Source organism: Urocitellus parryii, chromosome 12 (assembly GCF_045843805.1).
Source record: "Urocitellus parryii isolate mUroPar1 chromosome 12, mUroPar1.hap1, whole genome shotgun sequence".
Classification (NCBI taxonomy): Eukaryota; Metazoa; Chordata; class Mammalia; order Rodentia; family Sciuridae; genus Urocitellus; species Urocitellus parryii.
The window spans coordinates 75,760,535-75,778,414 of NC_135542.1; the positions used below are offsets into that span (position 1 = coordinate 75,760,535).

The 17,880-nt window shown below is 39.4% G+C and overlaps 2 protein-coding genes across 4 annotated transcripts in view; one reads left to right on the forward strand and one right to left on the reverse strand.

Annotated features, from left to right (window-relative positions):
* Eml6 (EMAP like 6) overlaps positions 1-11,096 on the forward strand; it is a 258,148-nt gene extending 247,052 nt beyond the window's left edge. For both annotated transcript variants that reach the window (XM_026399927.2, XM_026399928.2), the window contains 9 exons: positions 213-370; positions 997-1,111; positions 2,686-2,874; positions 4,110-4,282; positions 4,689-4,851; positions 6,385-6,488; positions 7,155-7,308; positions 7,689-7,789; positions 9,261-11,096. In XM_026399927.2, coding sequence (XP_026255712.2) covers positions 213-370; positions 997-1,111; positions 2,686-2,874; positions 4,110-4,282; positions 4,689-4,851; positions 6,385-6,488; positions 7,155-7,308; positions 7,689-7,789; positions 9,261-9,285 — 1,182 coding nt within the window. In that variant the 3' untranslated portion in view covers positions 9,286-11,096. The remainder of the gene's footprint in view (positions 1-212; positions 371-996; positions 1,112-2,685; positions 2,875-4,109; positions 4,283-4,688; positions 4,852-6,384; positions 6,489-7,154; positions 7,309-7,688; positions 7,790-9,260) is intronic.
* A 246-nt stretch (positions 11,097-11,342) lies between these two features.
* Positions 11,343-17,880, reverse strand: part of Rtn4 (reticulon 4) — a 66,179-nt gene continuing 59,641 nt past the window's right edge. For both annotated transcript variants that reach the window (XM_026399889.2, XM_026399888.2), the window contains 4 exons: positions 13,614-13,683; positions 13,098-13,144; positions 12,899-12,957; positions 11,343-12,345 (listed from right to left, as the gene is read on the reverse strand). In XM_026399889.2, the coding sequence (XP_026255674.2) occupies positions 12,303-12,345; positions 12,899-12,957; positions 13,098-13,144; positions 13,614-13,683 (219 nt within the window). In that variant the 3' untranslated portion in view covers positions 11,343-12,302. The remainder of the gene's footprint in view (positions 12,346-12,898; positions 12,958-13,097; positions 13,145-13,613; positions 13,684-17,880) is intronic.

Consider the following 17,880-nt stretch of genomic DNA (forward strand, 5'->3'; position numbering starts at 1 on the left):
AAATGCCCAAAACTAACTATAAAGGGTGAATTTCAAAGCTAGGTAATTGCTTTATGCTTTTTGTGATTTTCCTGCAAATTCTTCTGCTTTGCTTAATGAAGAAGACAAAATTGACTGTACAGGTCTTATTCAAGAGAAATAAGGAAGCAGGTGGCTTGGGAAGGGACCCTCTTGAGTGTGCTCTTGGTATGGAAATGTCCCTTTGTTTGCAGAACAACCTCACGTTCACGGGTGCCATCAATGGAGATGTCTATGTCTGGAAGGACCACTTTCTCATCCGGCTGGTGGCCAAGGCACACACAGGCCCCGTGTTCACAATGTACACCACTCTCCGGGACGGGCTCATTGTGACTGGTGGGAAAGAACGGCCGTAAGCAGAAGCTCCTCTGCAAGCAATTTGTCTTTTGTTAATGTCTTGGGAGAAACTAAGAGAAGCTTTCTGAACTTGGGGAAAATGCAGATAGTTATTCTCCTATCTTTTCTGCATTAGGGAGTTCAGTCTGTCAGTTCTCAAAGGGGGTGGAGGCCCAAAACCGCATTAGTAAGAGAGAAGTAGAGGGATGGGTTCCTGGTAGTATAAAAATGTGAGAAGTATTCTTAAATAAGCTGAGGCATTAAAGCAACAGACACTCTGCTATTTCCAGTGCTACTCTTAGGAACTCCAGAGGAAGGAGAAGTGAGAAGAAGGGACAGAAGTTCCAGTGGCACAGGAAAAACTGGACAATGAAGCACAAGGACAAGAGAAACATTCTTAGTTGGTGTCATGAAAACACAGTCTGACTTTCCAGATTTCTTTTCTGCAAAGACAGTACATTGGAGGCGTTTTAGGTTGCCATGGCTCATCAGCAGGGCCTACCAGTAGGGGATACCCTGCCGGTCCCCATGACCTTGAGGAATGTGAGAACAAGGTGGGGGAGGGTCATGGGGAAATCTTAGGACAACAGGCTGAATGCTTCTTCATGTTTTTTTTTTTTTTTTTTTTTTTTTTTTTTTTAGGACCAAAGAAGGAGGTGCCGTAAAATTGTGGGACCAGGAGATGAAACGCTGTCGGGCCTTCCAACTGGAGACAGGCCAGTTGGTGGAGTGTGTGCGCTCTGTGTGCCGTGGCAAGGTGAGCCTGGCTGGTCTTCCCTGAGCTGTCCTCTGGAGCCCTGGCCAAGAAAGAGGGAAGGGTCCCAGCCACTGTCTCTGTTGATTCAATTCTTAAACCTTCAAGATGTGGATTGTACTGCAGTGGGGTGTAGCCTAGCTGAGTCAGATGGACCCGGGTAAACTGTGACTTCCTCAGGAAGAGCTGGCTGGGTGACCCTGGGTGTGTTTCCTAACCTTCACTCACCCGCCATTGTTGTGAGGACTGCGCATCATCTGTTAGTGCCCTTCGTTACACCTGGCATGTGGTCATCCAGGAGATGTCAGCTGCTATTATCGATTATATTTTTACAAACAGATAAATAAATTTGCCATGTCTAGAGTTATGAAGCCAGTAGGGAGAATGTTGGGGCCAAACTGTCTGGCTCAAGGCCATTGGTTTTCAACTCATACTTTGGCTAAATATCAAAAACATCTGAGCTGCAAATCAGAATCTCAGGGGTACAGCCTCAACCTGTGTGTTTTCTTTATTCTCCTTTCTTAAATACCCCCAGGAGATTTGATGCACTTGTAAACAAATAATTTAACCTCTATTTAATAGCCTCTGTATATAATATTTTTAAGTTGGTATCAGCCTAAGAATTTGCTTTCTAGTTGTTCTTCATGAGAAAGGCAAACCTGAGTTGGTGTCCACATCCTGGGAATTTTATTTTTAAGGTTAAATGACAATCGGGGGATAGGAATAGGAAAGACAGCAGAATGAGTTTGATGTAACACTCCTGTGTAAATATATGCATACACCACAGTGAATCTCACCTTCATGTGTGTCCACAGACTGGGATCTTAATTAGAATAAGATATATTCTGTGCTTGTATAAATATATCAAAATAGATTCAACTGTCATATATAACTAAAAAGAACAAATTTTTTTAAAAAGGTTAAGTGACAGTCATCTGGGATAGTAATTATGGGAGACGTAGGGAGGAGTAGGCCCAGAACCAGGAAGTTGTCAGGAAGTAGATCTTTGTTCCCCGCAAGGAAGAACTTATTAAATGTCTGAGCTGTCCAAGAACAAGGATTGGCTGCCCCACCCTGTAGTGAGCTTGTTGTGAATCCCTGGAATATTCTAGCAGCAGTTGGATGATAGGAACTCTGGGTTCAACCCACCCAAGGTAGTTGATGAAGAAAAGGCAAAACAAGAAGGATGGATGGGGCCGCTTGAGACAGTTTAGTTGTTAAAAGCACATCACCTGTAAGCTTTTCCTCTTTTAATAGCAACATAGCAAAGCAACTTTCCTAGGTTTCTCTAATAGTGGTTTTTAAATTTTTTTATTGTGGCATAATATACATAAAACCATTTCAGCCATTTTAAAGGGTACAGTCTGGTGACAGTACATTTACCTTGTTGTGCAACCACCCATCCACAGAACTTTCCATCTCTGAAGCTCTGACCTCATTAAATACCAACTCCTCTCCCTCCTGTCCCTGGCAACTTCATTCTGCTTTCCATCTCTCTGGGTTTGACTTCTCTAGGTGCTTCATATGAGTGGAATCCTACAGTTGTCCTCTTTCTAATAGTATTTTGATTATAACAGGGAAAAATTTTAGTAGGAACCAAAGATGGAGAAATAATTGAAGTTGGTGAAAAAAATGCTGCTTCTAATATCCTTATTGATGGACACATGGAGGGGGAGATCTGGGGCCTGGCCACACATCCTTCCAAGGACATCTTCATCTCTGCCAGCAATGATGGTACAGCCCGGATCTGGGACCTGGCTGACAAGGTGAGGGACTCACTCTGCCCAACTCAGATACCCCCAAAGTGGGAGCAGAGTGAGGAGGGGGCTGGTGTTAAGCCAGAGATGGGGGACAGATGGGACAAACTATTAGCCAAAAGTCAGTAATTAAGTTAGAAAGCCTAATAATAAAAGTCCCCTCACCCAGCCTGTCTTGTAGCTGTGTATCTGTATATGAACTCATATAATACAGGGATAATCTATCTAATTGAGATGATGATTCTCTTGATATGGAAGAACCCACAAAATCTAAAAAAATAAAAATCACATCTTCCCTGGATGGAAAGACTAAAAATAATTTAAAATGTCACACGTTTCTACTGTACTTCCACCAAGATTACAAAAAGGTTTTTTTTAGAAGTTGGAAAAACAATTTTAAATTCATCTGAGACAAAGGTAAAATAGTAAAGAATAGAAGAGGGGAAAAATGTTTCCCACTTCTTCTAATCCAAAACAAGTACTTAAGTTCTAATGATTAAAATACCTGATTTTATCTCATAATGGCTACTAAATTTTTGTCCTGTTATTTAGTACAAAGGTCAACAAATAGACATGCAAATGCATAAATGTAGTTGTTACACTCCTGTTAACTTTTAAATTAACAGCTGTTGTTTATTGAATACCTACTGTGTACAGGTACTTCATACCCACGGTTGTTAATGCTTATAAAAACCTTCCAAAACCAATATTAGTATAATTTTCTTGTAAATGGGAAACCTAGGAAGTGACTGACCCAAATACACCCAGCTAGTAAGTGACAGAGCTCAGGATTTATGCTAACAGGTGCTGAAGTTCACATTCTTTCCCTTAAGTAAAAGGTTGTTAATCTATGACCCAATGGCCAAATCTGGCCAATGACCTATTTCTACAATTAAGCCACTCTCAATTGTTTATGTATTATCAGTGGTTACTTTTGTGCTGCAAGGCAGAGTTGAGTGGTTATGACAAAGATCATGTGGCACGTAGTCTGAAATATTTTGACAGGTTACCTAAGTTTACGGAAAAAGTTTGCCCAACTCTGCCCTAAAACATCCTGTCCCCAAGATGTTATAATCAAACATGCTGTTACCCTGGCTGCTGAGGGACATTTATTATGAGAAGCAGGAGGTGTAGTGGCCTACAGGGGCTAGCAGCCTGAGTATTCTGGCCTGGTGCAGAATTTTCCCTGGAGACCAGCAAGAGAGGAGGCAAGGGCTCAGGGGACCTTCCTTATTTTGATGTAGAAGCTGCTCAACAAGGTGAACCTGGGCCATGCAGCCAGGTGTGCAGCCTACAGCCCTGACGGGGACATGGTGGCTATTGGCATGAAGAATGGAGAGTTTGTCATCTTGTTGGTGAACAGCCTGAAAGTTTGGGGGAAAAAACGAGACCGGAAATCTGCCATCCAAGATATCAGGTACATAAGCAGACTGTCTCCTATCAGTGGGTTCCTTCCAGAAGGGCTGTGGCTGGAATGAGGAGCAGATATGTGAGGGCCACTTTCACAAGCCAACTATGAAAGGTTGCCCCCTCACGTGTTCATTCTTGGACGTGTCTTTGCTAATTTCCACATGAGTGTGGCAAAACTGCTTGTAAGATATGATATCATTCTACAAAAGGCCGCACACAGTTGTTTCCTTCTGTGGGATTTATGCCAGAAAAATTGTTGAATTCCACAGACTGTAGGGAGAAGCCGCCCATATATAGGTCACAAGGAGGATTTCACTGCCTTTGGGCCTGGGAGGCCTATCAAAGAGCAGCCTCCATGTATTGTGCCCCAAGCAGCCTCCTCATGGGCCATGCTCTTGGATTGCTTTTTCTAGAATCAGCCCAGACAACCGATTCTTAGCTGTTGGTTCTTCTGAGCACACAGTTGACTTCTATGACCTCACTCAGGGCACAAGTCTGAACCGCACTGGCTACTGCAGAGATATCCCAAGCTTTGTCCTTCAGATGGACTTTTCTGCGGATAGCAAATACATTCAGGTATGCCTGGGGTTTACTTATGTCAAGGGCAACCAAAAATAACTGTAATAGTAATAATCATTTATATTAGTTACATGCTGTTTTACTCTTCACAGGAAACCTTTAAGTACTTTTACTTTTTCTATTTCATAAATTTAGAAATAGAGGCTTAGAGAAATTTAGAATAGTTAAAAAATTTAAAAGTAAAGAGCACTTTAATTTTTTCAGTAAAAAAATAAATAAATAAAAACAAACGAGGAAACTCTTTAGCTTCTCCTCACCATCTCCCTTTCAAAGCTTCTTAATTTCTAGTCCTCTAGGGCTGCACAAAGGCTTGTATCACTTATGTTTACTCATTTTATTTCCAAAGTCTGCTGGATAGTGTGGCCCCTCCATGTTTGGGACCTGAATTCCAGATGGTGGATCTGGAGTAAGAACTCATCATTGGGTCCCCAAGGAGATGACCAGTGAGGAAGAGGGATTGAAATTGAGAGGGGTCCCAGTCTTGGGACTGACAGCTGAAATCAAAAGAAAGATTTCTGTAGCACTTAACAAATACTATGTATTTGTGAGCCTGACGTTGGGTATTCACCACAAAGGGAGAGAGAATGCATTCATTCATTCATCAACTATTTACTGAACCAGACATGATGCTAGGTGTTTGGACAGACAAAATGGGCTTGGTCCCTGTCTCTTGGAACTTGATCAATTGTGGAGAAGATAAAGCATTAAACAATTACAAAATATACATCTAATTACAGTCTGTGGTTGCATGCTAAGAAAAAGGCGAAGTAAAGGGTGCTGGGGAGCATTTAGCAAGGTGCTGAATTTAGATTTGCTTCCTGTCTGAGCAATTGATATTTAAGCTGAGGTCTGTAGGATGCGTAGGAGGTAGCTAACAGAGGGGTGGAAACACTGTTCCAGGCCATCTGCATGAGAGCCCTGCTCATTACATGAACAGAAGGAAAGCCTGGGCGGCTGGAGTAGAGGCACCCTGGGAAGAGAGTGGGGTAAAGATGTGGGCAGTAGCCATTGACTGGCAGGTGCTAGCAGATGACCTTGACTGTGCAAAAGGTGATCCATTTCCTATAGAAGACTCTAGATCAGGTCCTAGACAATTCATTTCAGCAGCTGCTGTCCATGAGAAAACTTGCCTTATCTCCATACCACACATTCTCTGATGATAGGGATGCCTGTTTCAGAAACACTTGGGGGCTTTAAGATTTCTGGGCCCCATTCTTGAAATGGCAGATTTGGCAGGTCTGGTCTGCAACTGAGAATTTGTTTCTAACAGGTTTCCAGATGATGCTGTCAGCATCACTTGGGAAACCACTGCCTTAGGACTTTGGGAAATGGTGAGGAAATGATGGAAAAACACCCTGTGCTCTGAATTTTGCCGTGGGCTGGTCCCGGGCTTTGTGGCCTGGATCTGACCTTGGATTTTGAGAAAAGCCCTATGGATTCAGAGTCTGGGCCTATCCTCAGAACAGCACCCCAAAAGGGAAGTCTTTGGACTGAGAAAGTTGATGAACACTGGTTCCCTTCCACTTGCAGGTGTCAACAGGAGCCTATAAGCGCCAGGTGCATGAGGTCCCCTTGGGGAAGCAGGTAACTGAAGCCATGGTTATTGAGAAGATCACCTGGGCTTCCTGGACAAGGTAACTGAAGAAAGCACTTCTTAAGGAAGCCCATAAGGGAGTCTTTTGTCCCTGGCTCTGCCTCTGGATTTGTGATGGCCAGGATCTGCAGAAGTGCAGAGGCAGAGCTCTTTTTTTCCCCCCAGGGGTGGGGTGGGGGGGACTTCTTGGCACTGGTATAGGCTGATGGCTTGATCTGATCAGGGCTTTTGAAATGTGAAGTCCTTTTTTCATGTAGTCACTCCAAGTTCCTAATCCCAGCCAAGAAGTTTAGAGGGCAGCCAATTCCTGTCTCTTGGCCAAGCCCAGGTACACAGTGAAGCTTCCAGTCACCAGAAGGGAATGGGAGGGTTAGAATCGCTGTCAGCAACAGAAGATTCAACTTTTGAGTCTGAAGGAGCCTTCTCTCCCTTCTCCTTCTCATTCACATATTCAGGACTAGAGGGAAGAGGGAGAAAATCAATGATGGGGATAACTTTTCTTTATGGAGTGTGGGAGAATGAGACAGAGAAGTAATAGTAAGAGCTGGCACAAGAGTACAGAAGGGGGGGCGGATGGATGCTTTGACAGAAGAGCCACATGGCCATACTGGATTATGCAAAATATTCCTCCTATCCCTAGGAGGGAATGACTGTCCACAGGACTTGCTCATGTGTCTTCCCCCTAACATTTCTTCCTGATGAACAGCATTCTAGGGGACGAAGTCATTGGTATTTGGCCAAGAAATGCTGACAAGGCTGATGTCAACTGTGCGTGTGTGACTCATGCTGGCCTGAACATTGTCACAGGAGATGATTTTGGGCTGGTGAAGCTGTTTGATTTTCCTTGCACAGAAAAATTTGTGAGTTTTCCCGAGTAACTTCCCTGTTCTGCTTCTGGGCTCTTTTGAAGTCTGTGGGATATAGTGGCCACATTCAGGTGGTATCTGGGGGAGAGAGGCATCTTGTCCCAGCCCTGTGAAGATCTGACAGTGACTAACCTTTTCATCTCCCTCTGGAACCTGAGAGAAGGAATGATGGAAGGTGGACAAAATGGCCACAAGTAGAGCAAGATGAGACAGGAAAGTCAGCAAAAGGCTGGCTGGCTGATGCTGTTCAGCCCCAGTGGGAATCCCCCGAGTAAAGAAGTTCTGGAGAGATGGGGGTGTGAGTCTTGAAAGTGCTCTGTAGTTGCTAGGAGGAGCAGGATCCCTTAACTATCTCCATTTTCCTTTTCTTACAGGCCAAACATAAACGTTACTTTGGTCACTCAGCTCATGTGACAAATATCCGTTTCTCTTACGATGACAAGTATGTGGTCAGCACTGGAGGAGACGACTGCAGGTAATAACATGGTTAATCTGGTCCTGACTCCTCAGGCCTTCCTTCTCTCACTCCCCATCTCAGGTATCCTTTGGGCCAGGCTCTGCCAGGGACATGGCAAAGAGCTGACGATGTGGGACAATAAATGGGAAATATTACTGAGTCCTAATGAAAGAAAGGACTTTTTAAAGTATAAGGTATTCAGTTTCTGTGATGTTCAACCCAATCTGTCATGCAACAACTACTCTGATCATTGCTGGAGAGGTAGGTACAAAGGTGGCTGGACAGCTAGCAGGCATCGTTGACACAGTAGAATTCATCCATGTCTTTTTAAGAATTCCCAGTCACCAGTGTCTTTAGGATGCATGATTAATCCCCAGCCAAGTGAAGTTTTCAAAATACAACACTGTGCCTAGGTTGCCCTTGGCAAGTGCTAGCCAGTCTGACATGAGATCAGATGAGAAGTAATACTAAGGCCCAGTGCTAGTTAGTGGCAAGAGAACCTCACCTTGATATTTATGCTACCAACTAGGGCAGCTTTTGACCTTACTGAACTGCTCCAGATAGTACTAGCCTTCTAAGCACTTCAGAGTAGGCAGCTGCCTTCTGTCTCTTCACCAAGGATATTTAAGAGCATGGAGGAACAGGACTAGATGATTCTCAAGATTTTCTACATCTGATATCAGAAGACTTTCTTGCAGTATGAATGTTGTTTTCCATTCAACCCAAGCAAAATTCTTAAAGGGATATAAAACACATGCATTCTAATATCTTTAGTAGTCTAAGTTACGTTGTGGTAAACATACCTACATAAGACTTGAATCTACTTCCCACCCAAAAGCACTGCATAGAACATGGCACCAACGAGGCTTTCTGATGCCTGTCTAGGAGCTACCTTGCAGTGCCAACTGTTGCTGGCACTTGAACTCTTGATAGTACTGGCAGCTACAGAGTGTAAACACCCATTCAGAGAACCAGTTAGACTGAACAAACTAGGAACAAGAGACCTAAGTTAATTAGTCACCCCAGTGCAGGAGATAGGTGACTTGTTTCCTATACAAGTCTTCTTTAGAAATAACTGTAAAAATGCAGGGCCTGCAGGCCTTGGTAGGCATGTGAGTATACTATGATCCCTGGCCCTGTGCTAAACTCTCAAAGACTCTCTAACTCGAGTGGCATCGATAAAACCTTTCTGATAGTAACAGGAGAGAGAGTGTAAAGTCAAGTTTTCAAAAGTTCTCACCACGTTCAGCACAGATGTTCAAGCTGCTGAAAGAGCCAAACCAAACAAAAAAACAAACCCCCCTTTTTAAAAGAGCCATGGTGAGGGGAACCTGTAAGTCTTAATTGGAGTCAAGATTCCTTGTTTATTAAAAATGTTCAACACATCTCCTGAGCTTGATTCCTGAACACCTGGCAAGATTGTTTGTTTGTTTGCCATTTGATGTATGTCCAGCCATACAAAAATGACTATTTGGTCTCTGTTTTTCAGTGTATTTGTGTGGCGATGTCTGTAAATGCAGAAATTTCTTATAATAGTTATTATTGCTGCTACTGCTACAACCCAGCAAATGCAGAGGCAGTGCCGAGGCGGCACCTTGACACTAAGCTGCTGGGAAATGCCTACGATGCTGCGGGCACGCACAAGCTCCAAATGCTAGTGAAATTCTATGACTGCTCCCATAATCTGGACTCTCCAAAACTGTGATGCCAAGAGGGAAGGTAAAGTTCTAAAATGTAAAGTCTGATGGTCTCTCTCCAGGAGATTAAAAACTAAATGTACTAACTACATTGACAAATCCTGATGATGTAGCCCAATAACAAAATTTAAAGCCTCAGTTAACCCTAACCAATATGTAGCTTTTAATTTGCATCAAAACTTTTACAAAAGATGTTTTGCTATTCTGTTTCTATAATACTTCAAGAATGTTCATTTTTACAAATAAGTTGAACACAGCTTAAGTTAGATGCACTGAAGTACTAGAAATAGCCTGTTCTCCACATCTAGCTTTCAAAACCAAATGAGCCATGTTATAAACAAGTTGAGAAACTTAATTTTTTAATGTTTCCTTTGCAGTTTTATATCCATTAAGTGCCTTTGAAAGTTTCCAGTGTGTGGGCTGCTGTCTCACCTCCCACAAAGTTTATCTCCTTTCTACATATGGTGCTAAAACTTCAAAACTGAGGAGGGCTGCAGGACCCTTAGCAGATTCACTCTGTCATCCATGTCCTGTGTTTGTCAAGGCTTTGTAAATGACAGACATCAGTTAATTGCTTTAGAAATGGTGGTTATAAGGAAGGTGAGCAGCAAAGGAACTTAAGTTCAGTAGGAAGTAGAATGAATTTTCATTAGATTAGTGCCAAACCTACAAAATTCAAACTAGAAATCAAGTAAAACAAACCTCTATTACAAAACAGAAAAGGAAAACAAATAAAACTCAAGTGTGACCAAATGGAATTGAACTGATTTGTCTTGTTAAATCTTTAAATGGTAACGCATGAGGTGACCTGAAGCTACACCTTGGTTTTTACCACTGTTGGAGTGAGGTCGAGGCAACTCCACTGATTTGTTTTGGGTGAACTATGTCAAGTCCAGATTTTCAAATTCTGCAGAACAGAGTCCTAAGTCTGAAGAATATTTGCTGAATCAAAATTATGAAAAAAAAAATAACTCAGCTTTGAGCTCCTGAGGTAGTTGTCCAACAGAATATGTTTGGGCAATATTAATTTGAAGCCATCTCTGAAGCCCCTCAAGTCAACTTATACACGGTCAACCACCAACTGTTGGATGGGGCTGACAGCAATCACTGAGAGGAAAGGTGGCTAAGCACAGACGCCAACTAGTCCTGTCAGTCAGTGCACTGAAATTCTGAAACTTGAGTTCCTGGCTATTTGCAGTTGTCAGTTTAGAGAAAAGGTGAAATGAAGCATTTTCAATTAAAGAATAGATTAACATCTACCACAGAAGTGCTTCAGCATTCTAAAAGATTAGATTACTCATTAAGCTATTTTTATATGCCAATTTATTAATGCCTTACATTAATCCACTAATAGGTTGTTGGGCCCACAGTAGAGTCCCTATGCAGTTCTAATTGTTTTCTGTAACCATGTAACTGGTGATGCTGAGTGATAACCATGTCTGCCTATATTGTACTACTGACCTTTCATACTGAATTGGATCTTGTATTCAAATAACCATGTGGACAAAAAAATGAACTGGGAAATGATATGTACAACTATTTAAAGAGCAATAGTGTCTGTGTCAAGAAAACTTCTTAAATCTTATTTGTAAACATTTATATGGTATAATTTTATGTATGTTCATAAATCCTGCACTGTATTCTACATGTTAAAATATTGGTGCATGAATTTATTTTCAAAGTATAAAATTTAAAAACATTTTGGTGTCAAATAAATTTGATTATGTAAACATGTTCTTTGACCTTTGTTTGAAGTAAATATAGCTGAAACTTAGATGTAAAAGCACAAATTGCCACTCTAACTGGTTGAAGCAAAGTCTACCCTTTGTGTACACAATCTGTCACACTTTTATGAAATCAAAATACCAAACACATTTTAAGTCTATAAGCTTTATTGATACTTTGCTTTTACAGTTCACAATGCATTCCACAGATTTAGTTCAGTACAGCTTAAACCACAATGGTGTAAGTCTTCAATTTATAATTTCTTGCATAACAATGTTTGATATTTGCAAACAACATTTTCGGAAGCATTAGATTCAGTCCATATAGACCCAGAGTTTGTGACAAAATTAACTACAGTAAGTTTTGTGCAATGAAGTTTTATTTTGGAGTTCTATGTATGTGGCGTTGTTTCAAGATGAAAACAGATGGTAGTGCTCCTAGAAATATATTCTTTTTCTAGCTTAAGTGCTTTGAAACTACACATGTATAACCAATGACTGAAATATCAAGCACATTGTGGGGCAGCCGGAAGGTAAAGGTCTAAGCTTTGTGAAACACTATATATAGATATATATAAACTATATTTACTTATATTGGCAATTAATATAACAGTAAAATCCACAATACACCTAGAACATACCAAAAAGGCAAAGCTTTTTCAATCCTGCTTTAGTGGTATGATCTCATCTAAACATTTTATTTCAGAAAATCTGCATCAATCTACACAACCATACACAGTGCACAAACTGTGAAAAGGGGTTTTATTCTTGCTCCACCTTCTCTGCAACTTCCCCCAAATACAGCAAGACTACCTGCAACAAAGTGTAATATACAGTTTTCTCAGATTACTTTTTATTCACCAGTGCCTCATATAGGAAAAACAAATATGATTACAATTTAAATCCATACATAGCAGCTTACAATATTTAAGATGATGAACACATGGCAGTCAAGACAGGTAATTTTTCCTCAAACAGTGCATTGCTAAAAATAAAGATCTGTGAAACTGCACTGCTATGTCAAGGTTTCATTCTTCCCTGACCCTCCCCCATGTAATCAAATGAATATCCCCTTTAAAGATGAACTACTGTTAATTGTTTTGGGCTTTTTCATTCAGCTTTGCGCTTCAATCCAGGAATTTTTGCTTGGATTCTACAAATGAAAAGAAGGGGGAAAATGGTCAAGGTAAATATCATTACAATATCTTTTTTGAAAAATTTTATTTCAATAGAAATATTTCAGAAAACTGGTTTTAAAATGCAAACACTGAAGATCACACACATTTGCATATTAAAAAAACAGAGGAACCAAGTTGTACCTCACTCAAGAAGGTCATAGTGCAATTGAGTGCTTCATTAAAGTACAAGTTAACTGGGATAAAGAAGAAAAAAAATGGCTGTTTCCTAAATATTATCATCACTGGGTACTTTTCCCCACAGATACTTATATATTATTTAGCTTATACAAGAAAGGAAGTCGTAAAGCTGCCAAATTATTACCTATCATTTTGCTATCTTTGCCTCACAGATTAAACAATGCCTAAATAAACCTAGAAAATAATGATGTTAATATCAGGAAAAAATATTTTGCCAACCCTTGTCACTCTGATGGAGATTTGCTACTCACTGTGCCTGTAACATGAAAAGATTATAGTATTTTCAAACCAGCACACTTCATCCTTAGAAAAGTTGCGGATTATACTTACTTAGCCATAGCATCTTTAACATTCTTATATGCAAGTCCTAGATAGTGATCTATTTGTGCCTGAAAACGGAAATAAAAAGGATTATTAGAAAATTACCATTGCTGATGTATCTTATTTAAGCATTACTAAGTGCCAACAAAGGCTTTTTATAAAGTTTTGGAGTGAGCTCTGTATTCTTAAGTTACAATTAAGAAATTACCTGATGCCGTTCGTAAATAACAGGAACGCTGAAGAGTGAAATCAGAGCTGTAAAAGGAAATTGAAAACTTTAAAGGAGTAGAACAATTTAGGGTACAAACATTAAACTATCAAACTGGAAACACTCAGGCAGTGTTTCTAATGAACAAATATACAAGATGCATTTAAGGTACCACTCCAGAGGAACAAATTACCTGAGTGAGGCTATAGGAACTATGCCTAGTTTCAATTTCAAATCATATCACACTGTTGTTGTTGTTGTTTTTGAAATATAGGCATTCTGGATTAGACTTGTGACTGCACCATCAGGTAAGGCTACACATTTTCTGGTTTACATGGTTAGTTAGGTGGAGCAGTCTTCAGGAACTAAAGTAGTATTTCAATAAATATAGTATCTGTTCACCTATTTAAAGATATCACAACCTCAAATTTACATCATCTTTAAGAATATTATACACTACAATGTCTTAAGCTCCTTGCACTGCAATTTTTTATTCCAATGGTTTTGCAGACTTACCCAAAATCAGTAGTGTCAGACCATTGAACAAGGCACCAACATAGGTAAATACCCACATCAACACTGCAAACTATAAGAAAACACAAGAGCCTATTATAAGCATAATTCAAGTAAAGTTTTGTAATTACATTTCCTCAAAAAGCATCTGTCTAAACTGCCTACATACTAGAGGTATAGCACATACTCTAAACACATATATTTCAATGACTCCAAGTCACCAGGCTCAATTCAATTACAATTATCTTTTTTGGGGGTGGTGGTAGGTAGATTACAATACAAGTTAATCTGTTCCTCTGAAATCAGAAAACATGCCAAAGATAATCTCTTACCTCTCCAGCTCTAATATTCATTTACCTCTGAAGTTATTTAGCTTTTAAAAGGGAAAACTGACAAGGCTTAACTATTAAAATTGGTTTTAAAGTAATAACAAAAGTGCTTGAAGATATGTTTTATATAACGTGTATTATATATAAAAAAAATATATATATATATATATATATATATACACACACATCTGATGAGCAATGATGGGACAGGGAGTACTTATCTGGGAAACTAGACTTCAGGTACCAAAAATATTACCTCTAGAATTTTAAGGATCAGGTACTTGTCTGCCCAGTGATGAATGTTTAAGGGCCATAATTAATCCTGGGAAGGAGGACTCCTCATACTTTTATACCTATTAATAAAACTGACCATTATTATTTTAACCACTGCTGCCTTTAACAAATATTAATATATGCTTTACAAATGTACTATTTACTACTTTATAAATTCCTTTAGCCCTCTTACCCTTATGAGATCATTACCATTGCCTTAGCAGATGCAGACAATAGAAGACAGGTTTAACAATGTGTCTGATGTCAGATTATAGCAACTAGATTCCACTGTCCCGTCCAGGGGCTGATGACTGCAACAAACTGACCAAACTCTATTTTTAGTACTCCTGGCTTCAAAATCTGAGTTGTTTTTTTTTAATCATCATTTTTTTTTTAATCATCAAATGAAACAGTTGGGGTTTAAAAGCTTTGCTTCTGAAAAGCAATTTCATTTGGAAACATCCTTTATTTCCTTTCAACTCCATACTCTCTAAATGGTTAGACAAGATTTGAAAGTTTTCTTCCAGTTTTAAAATTTCATGACATCATATAATACAAAGGTTCAATGACATGTTCAAAAATAGCTCTTGAAAACTTATAAGCACAAATTAGTCTGAATTTTATTAAATATTCATCATCTGCAATTAACTGTGCTTCCTAATCCAAAGCATCTGGCAATCACTCTGACCTGTTTAAGTAGGTGACAAACATATCACAATGATGCCACCATCTACATTGATTATTCTGGTGTGCATCTAACACAGTATAAATGAAAAGGAGAATAGTTAGCATTTCCGTTATCTAAACCAGGAATCAGCAGACTTTTTTCGTAAAGAGCCTGGCAGTAAAAACTTCAGGTTTTATGGGCATTTTAGGGTCTCTAATTCATATTCTTTGTATTGTTGTTCTTTTAACAACCTCTTAATGGTGGCTCTTAGCCACCATTCTTAGCTCCCAGGCTGTACAAAACTAGATATTGGGCTGAAGAGACACTAGTTTCTAACCTTTGATCTAAAATATTATCTTTCGTAACATATTCATTAATTCAACAAAAGCTGCCTACTATGAGTTGGGTACTGAGCATTAAGGTGTTCAAATCTGAGTGAATTCACTTCAGGTTAGGAAGGCCCATTGGATTCCTCTACAAACTGTCAGTTCTACCAAAAGTAACACTTTGATAACCCCTACAAACTGAATTTAACTACTAGTAAGAAAATCAGGCATTCATCTGTCGACTGAAAATAATAAAAATGCCTCCCTGTTCTTAGATAGCTTCTGAGACAGTAGAAAGGTTTAAAGGACAACTATGCGATAGGGCAAGTTGCTAACAACTTTTTTACCTGGGCAAGTTACTATAGACCTAGAGAGCTGTTTTCATCCACCACAATCCATTTGTCTAAAGAGAAAAAAAATCAACCTTCCACATTTTAGAAGAAATTATTTTAGCAATACAGGTAACTTTACCATGACAGAATTCAGATAGGGCTTATTTTTAGCATGTGCATGCTACCAATTTGATCATCACAGTTACTGACACTGACCAGGCTGCACTCCAACTCCACAAGGAGAGAAGCTCAAGACTTCCCACCTAGGTCATCTATAAATGTTATTTGCCATTTTGAGGACACTTGTTAAGAGCCAGGCTATCCAGAGGCAAGAAACAGAGGCAGGCCTCAAAAGTCCTGCAGTCCTTGGGCTGCACAAGGAAAGCTGGATGAGAGAGCATATGTACTATCCTTATCAAGGAGCACCCACAACCCAGCTCCAAAACTGGGGATATCCAAGTGTTCTAGGCCAATGTTGCCAAATTTTCCCATTGTTAAGAAAACCAGAAATATACATTTTTATATGCTATCACAGAAGTTGTAAATGTTATAGCTACATTTGGAGAAAATTTAATAACTCTCTCTCTTCCCAAAACAAAAACAATAAGAAAAAGGAGGTCTCAGTTAAGAATTAGCATTCTACCATTTGCATAATTACTGGAATGTTACATAATAACAAAAGCGACTAACTTTTTTCTAAACATTTTTATAAGATAGTTGATGTGTTTTATATGCATTGGTCAGTTATCATAATTAACCCAAACATTAAATAGTGTTGTTATCTTTCTAGAAGAGACAAGGCAGAAAGATTAAGAAAGTTGTTAGCTAGGGCTGGGATTATGACTCAGCGGTAGAGCACTCGATTCTGAGCACCACATAAAAATAAAGGCATTGTGTTGTGTCCATCTACACCCAAAAAATTAAAAAAAAAAAAAGTTGTTAGCTAGGTCATAGTGATCTCAGTGATCTCCAGTATATCCAATTCCAGAACCTGCTGTTCTATAAGTTACCTACAGAGTAACCAGTTATTAGTGAGAATCCATAACAAATGTACATAGTACCATAATGAGGCAGGAAAAACTTTTTTTAGTTGTAGATAAACACAATACCTTTATTTTATGTGGTGTGAGGACAAACCCAGTGCTTCATGTTCGAGGCAAGCACTCCACCCCGAATCACCACCTCAACACCAATAAACACAACTTTAAAGAAGCATGGAGCTGGTGCCATTGATGACACACACTTGTAATCCCAGTGACTTGGAAGGCTGAGGCAAGAGGATTGTGAGTTCAAAGCCAGCCTCAGCAACAGCGAGATGCTGATAAGCAACTCAGTGGAGACCCTGTTTTTAAATAAAATACAAAATAGGGCTGGGGATGTGGTTGAGTGCCCCTGAGTTCAATCCCTGGTAGCAAAAAAAAAAAAAAAAAAAAAAAAAGTATTTTGAACAATAGACTCTAGGCCATTCTATTACAAATACTTTGCAGCATTAAGGCCAAAATAAGCATTAACTGGAAGTCAAGGCTCACCTCTCCTTTGGGCAGAGGTGAAATATGCAAAGATGAAGATCTAAGAAATAAGAAACACTGAAAAAGGGCAAGGACAGCTGTGTCTTATTTGCCTTTCTTCTGTGGGAGTAAAGTAATTAACTATGTATCACACAAATGATTAAGAGGTCTGCAAAGTTATGATGTCTCAAATGGGGGGAGAGGGAATTTTTAAAGAAAATGGAGAAAGGAGATGTTAATAATTTCAGATATTACTTTGGCAATTCTGACAATTTCGAAACTTTCTTCATTCTTAAACACTAAAAATTATTTGGCCTTTTATGAAACTTCAGACTTATTCATTAGTATTTGTCTCTACAATGGTAGTGTATTTCCCTTTTAATTTTTCTGTGAGTCAAAGAAATCTCACAGAAAATTGTCAAAATGTGTACCTTAACAGCAGCATAAATGCCCAAGGGCTAGATTTTAACATTCTTTTGGGTCAACTATTTCTGGAGCTCAGGCCTTTTACTTGCTTTCAGATTGAAGATTATATCCTAGAACACTACAATTGCATATCAATCAGCTACAGCTAGAAATTTTCATACAATTTTAACAAAAATCTTTCATTGAAAGGTATAATCTTTAAGCCACATTACAGAAACATAAGAACCTGTGCAGAAAATATCTAGTCTTGGTTTATTGTAAAACTATTAGATGACTTCTTGGAATTTGGGTTTTCAAATCAAGCATGTAACTTCCCTCAATTGGCTCCAAAGCAGAGCCCAATAAAGACTTATCATCATTTTAAAATGGGGGTTGGTTGGGGGAATAATCCAGGTTTAGAGCTATTGCC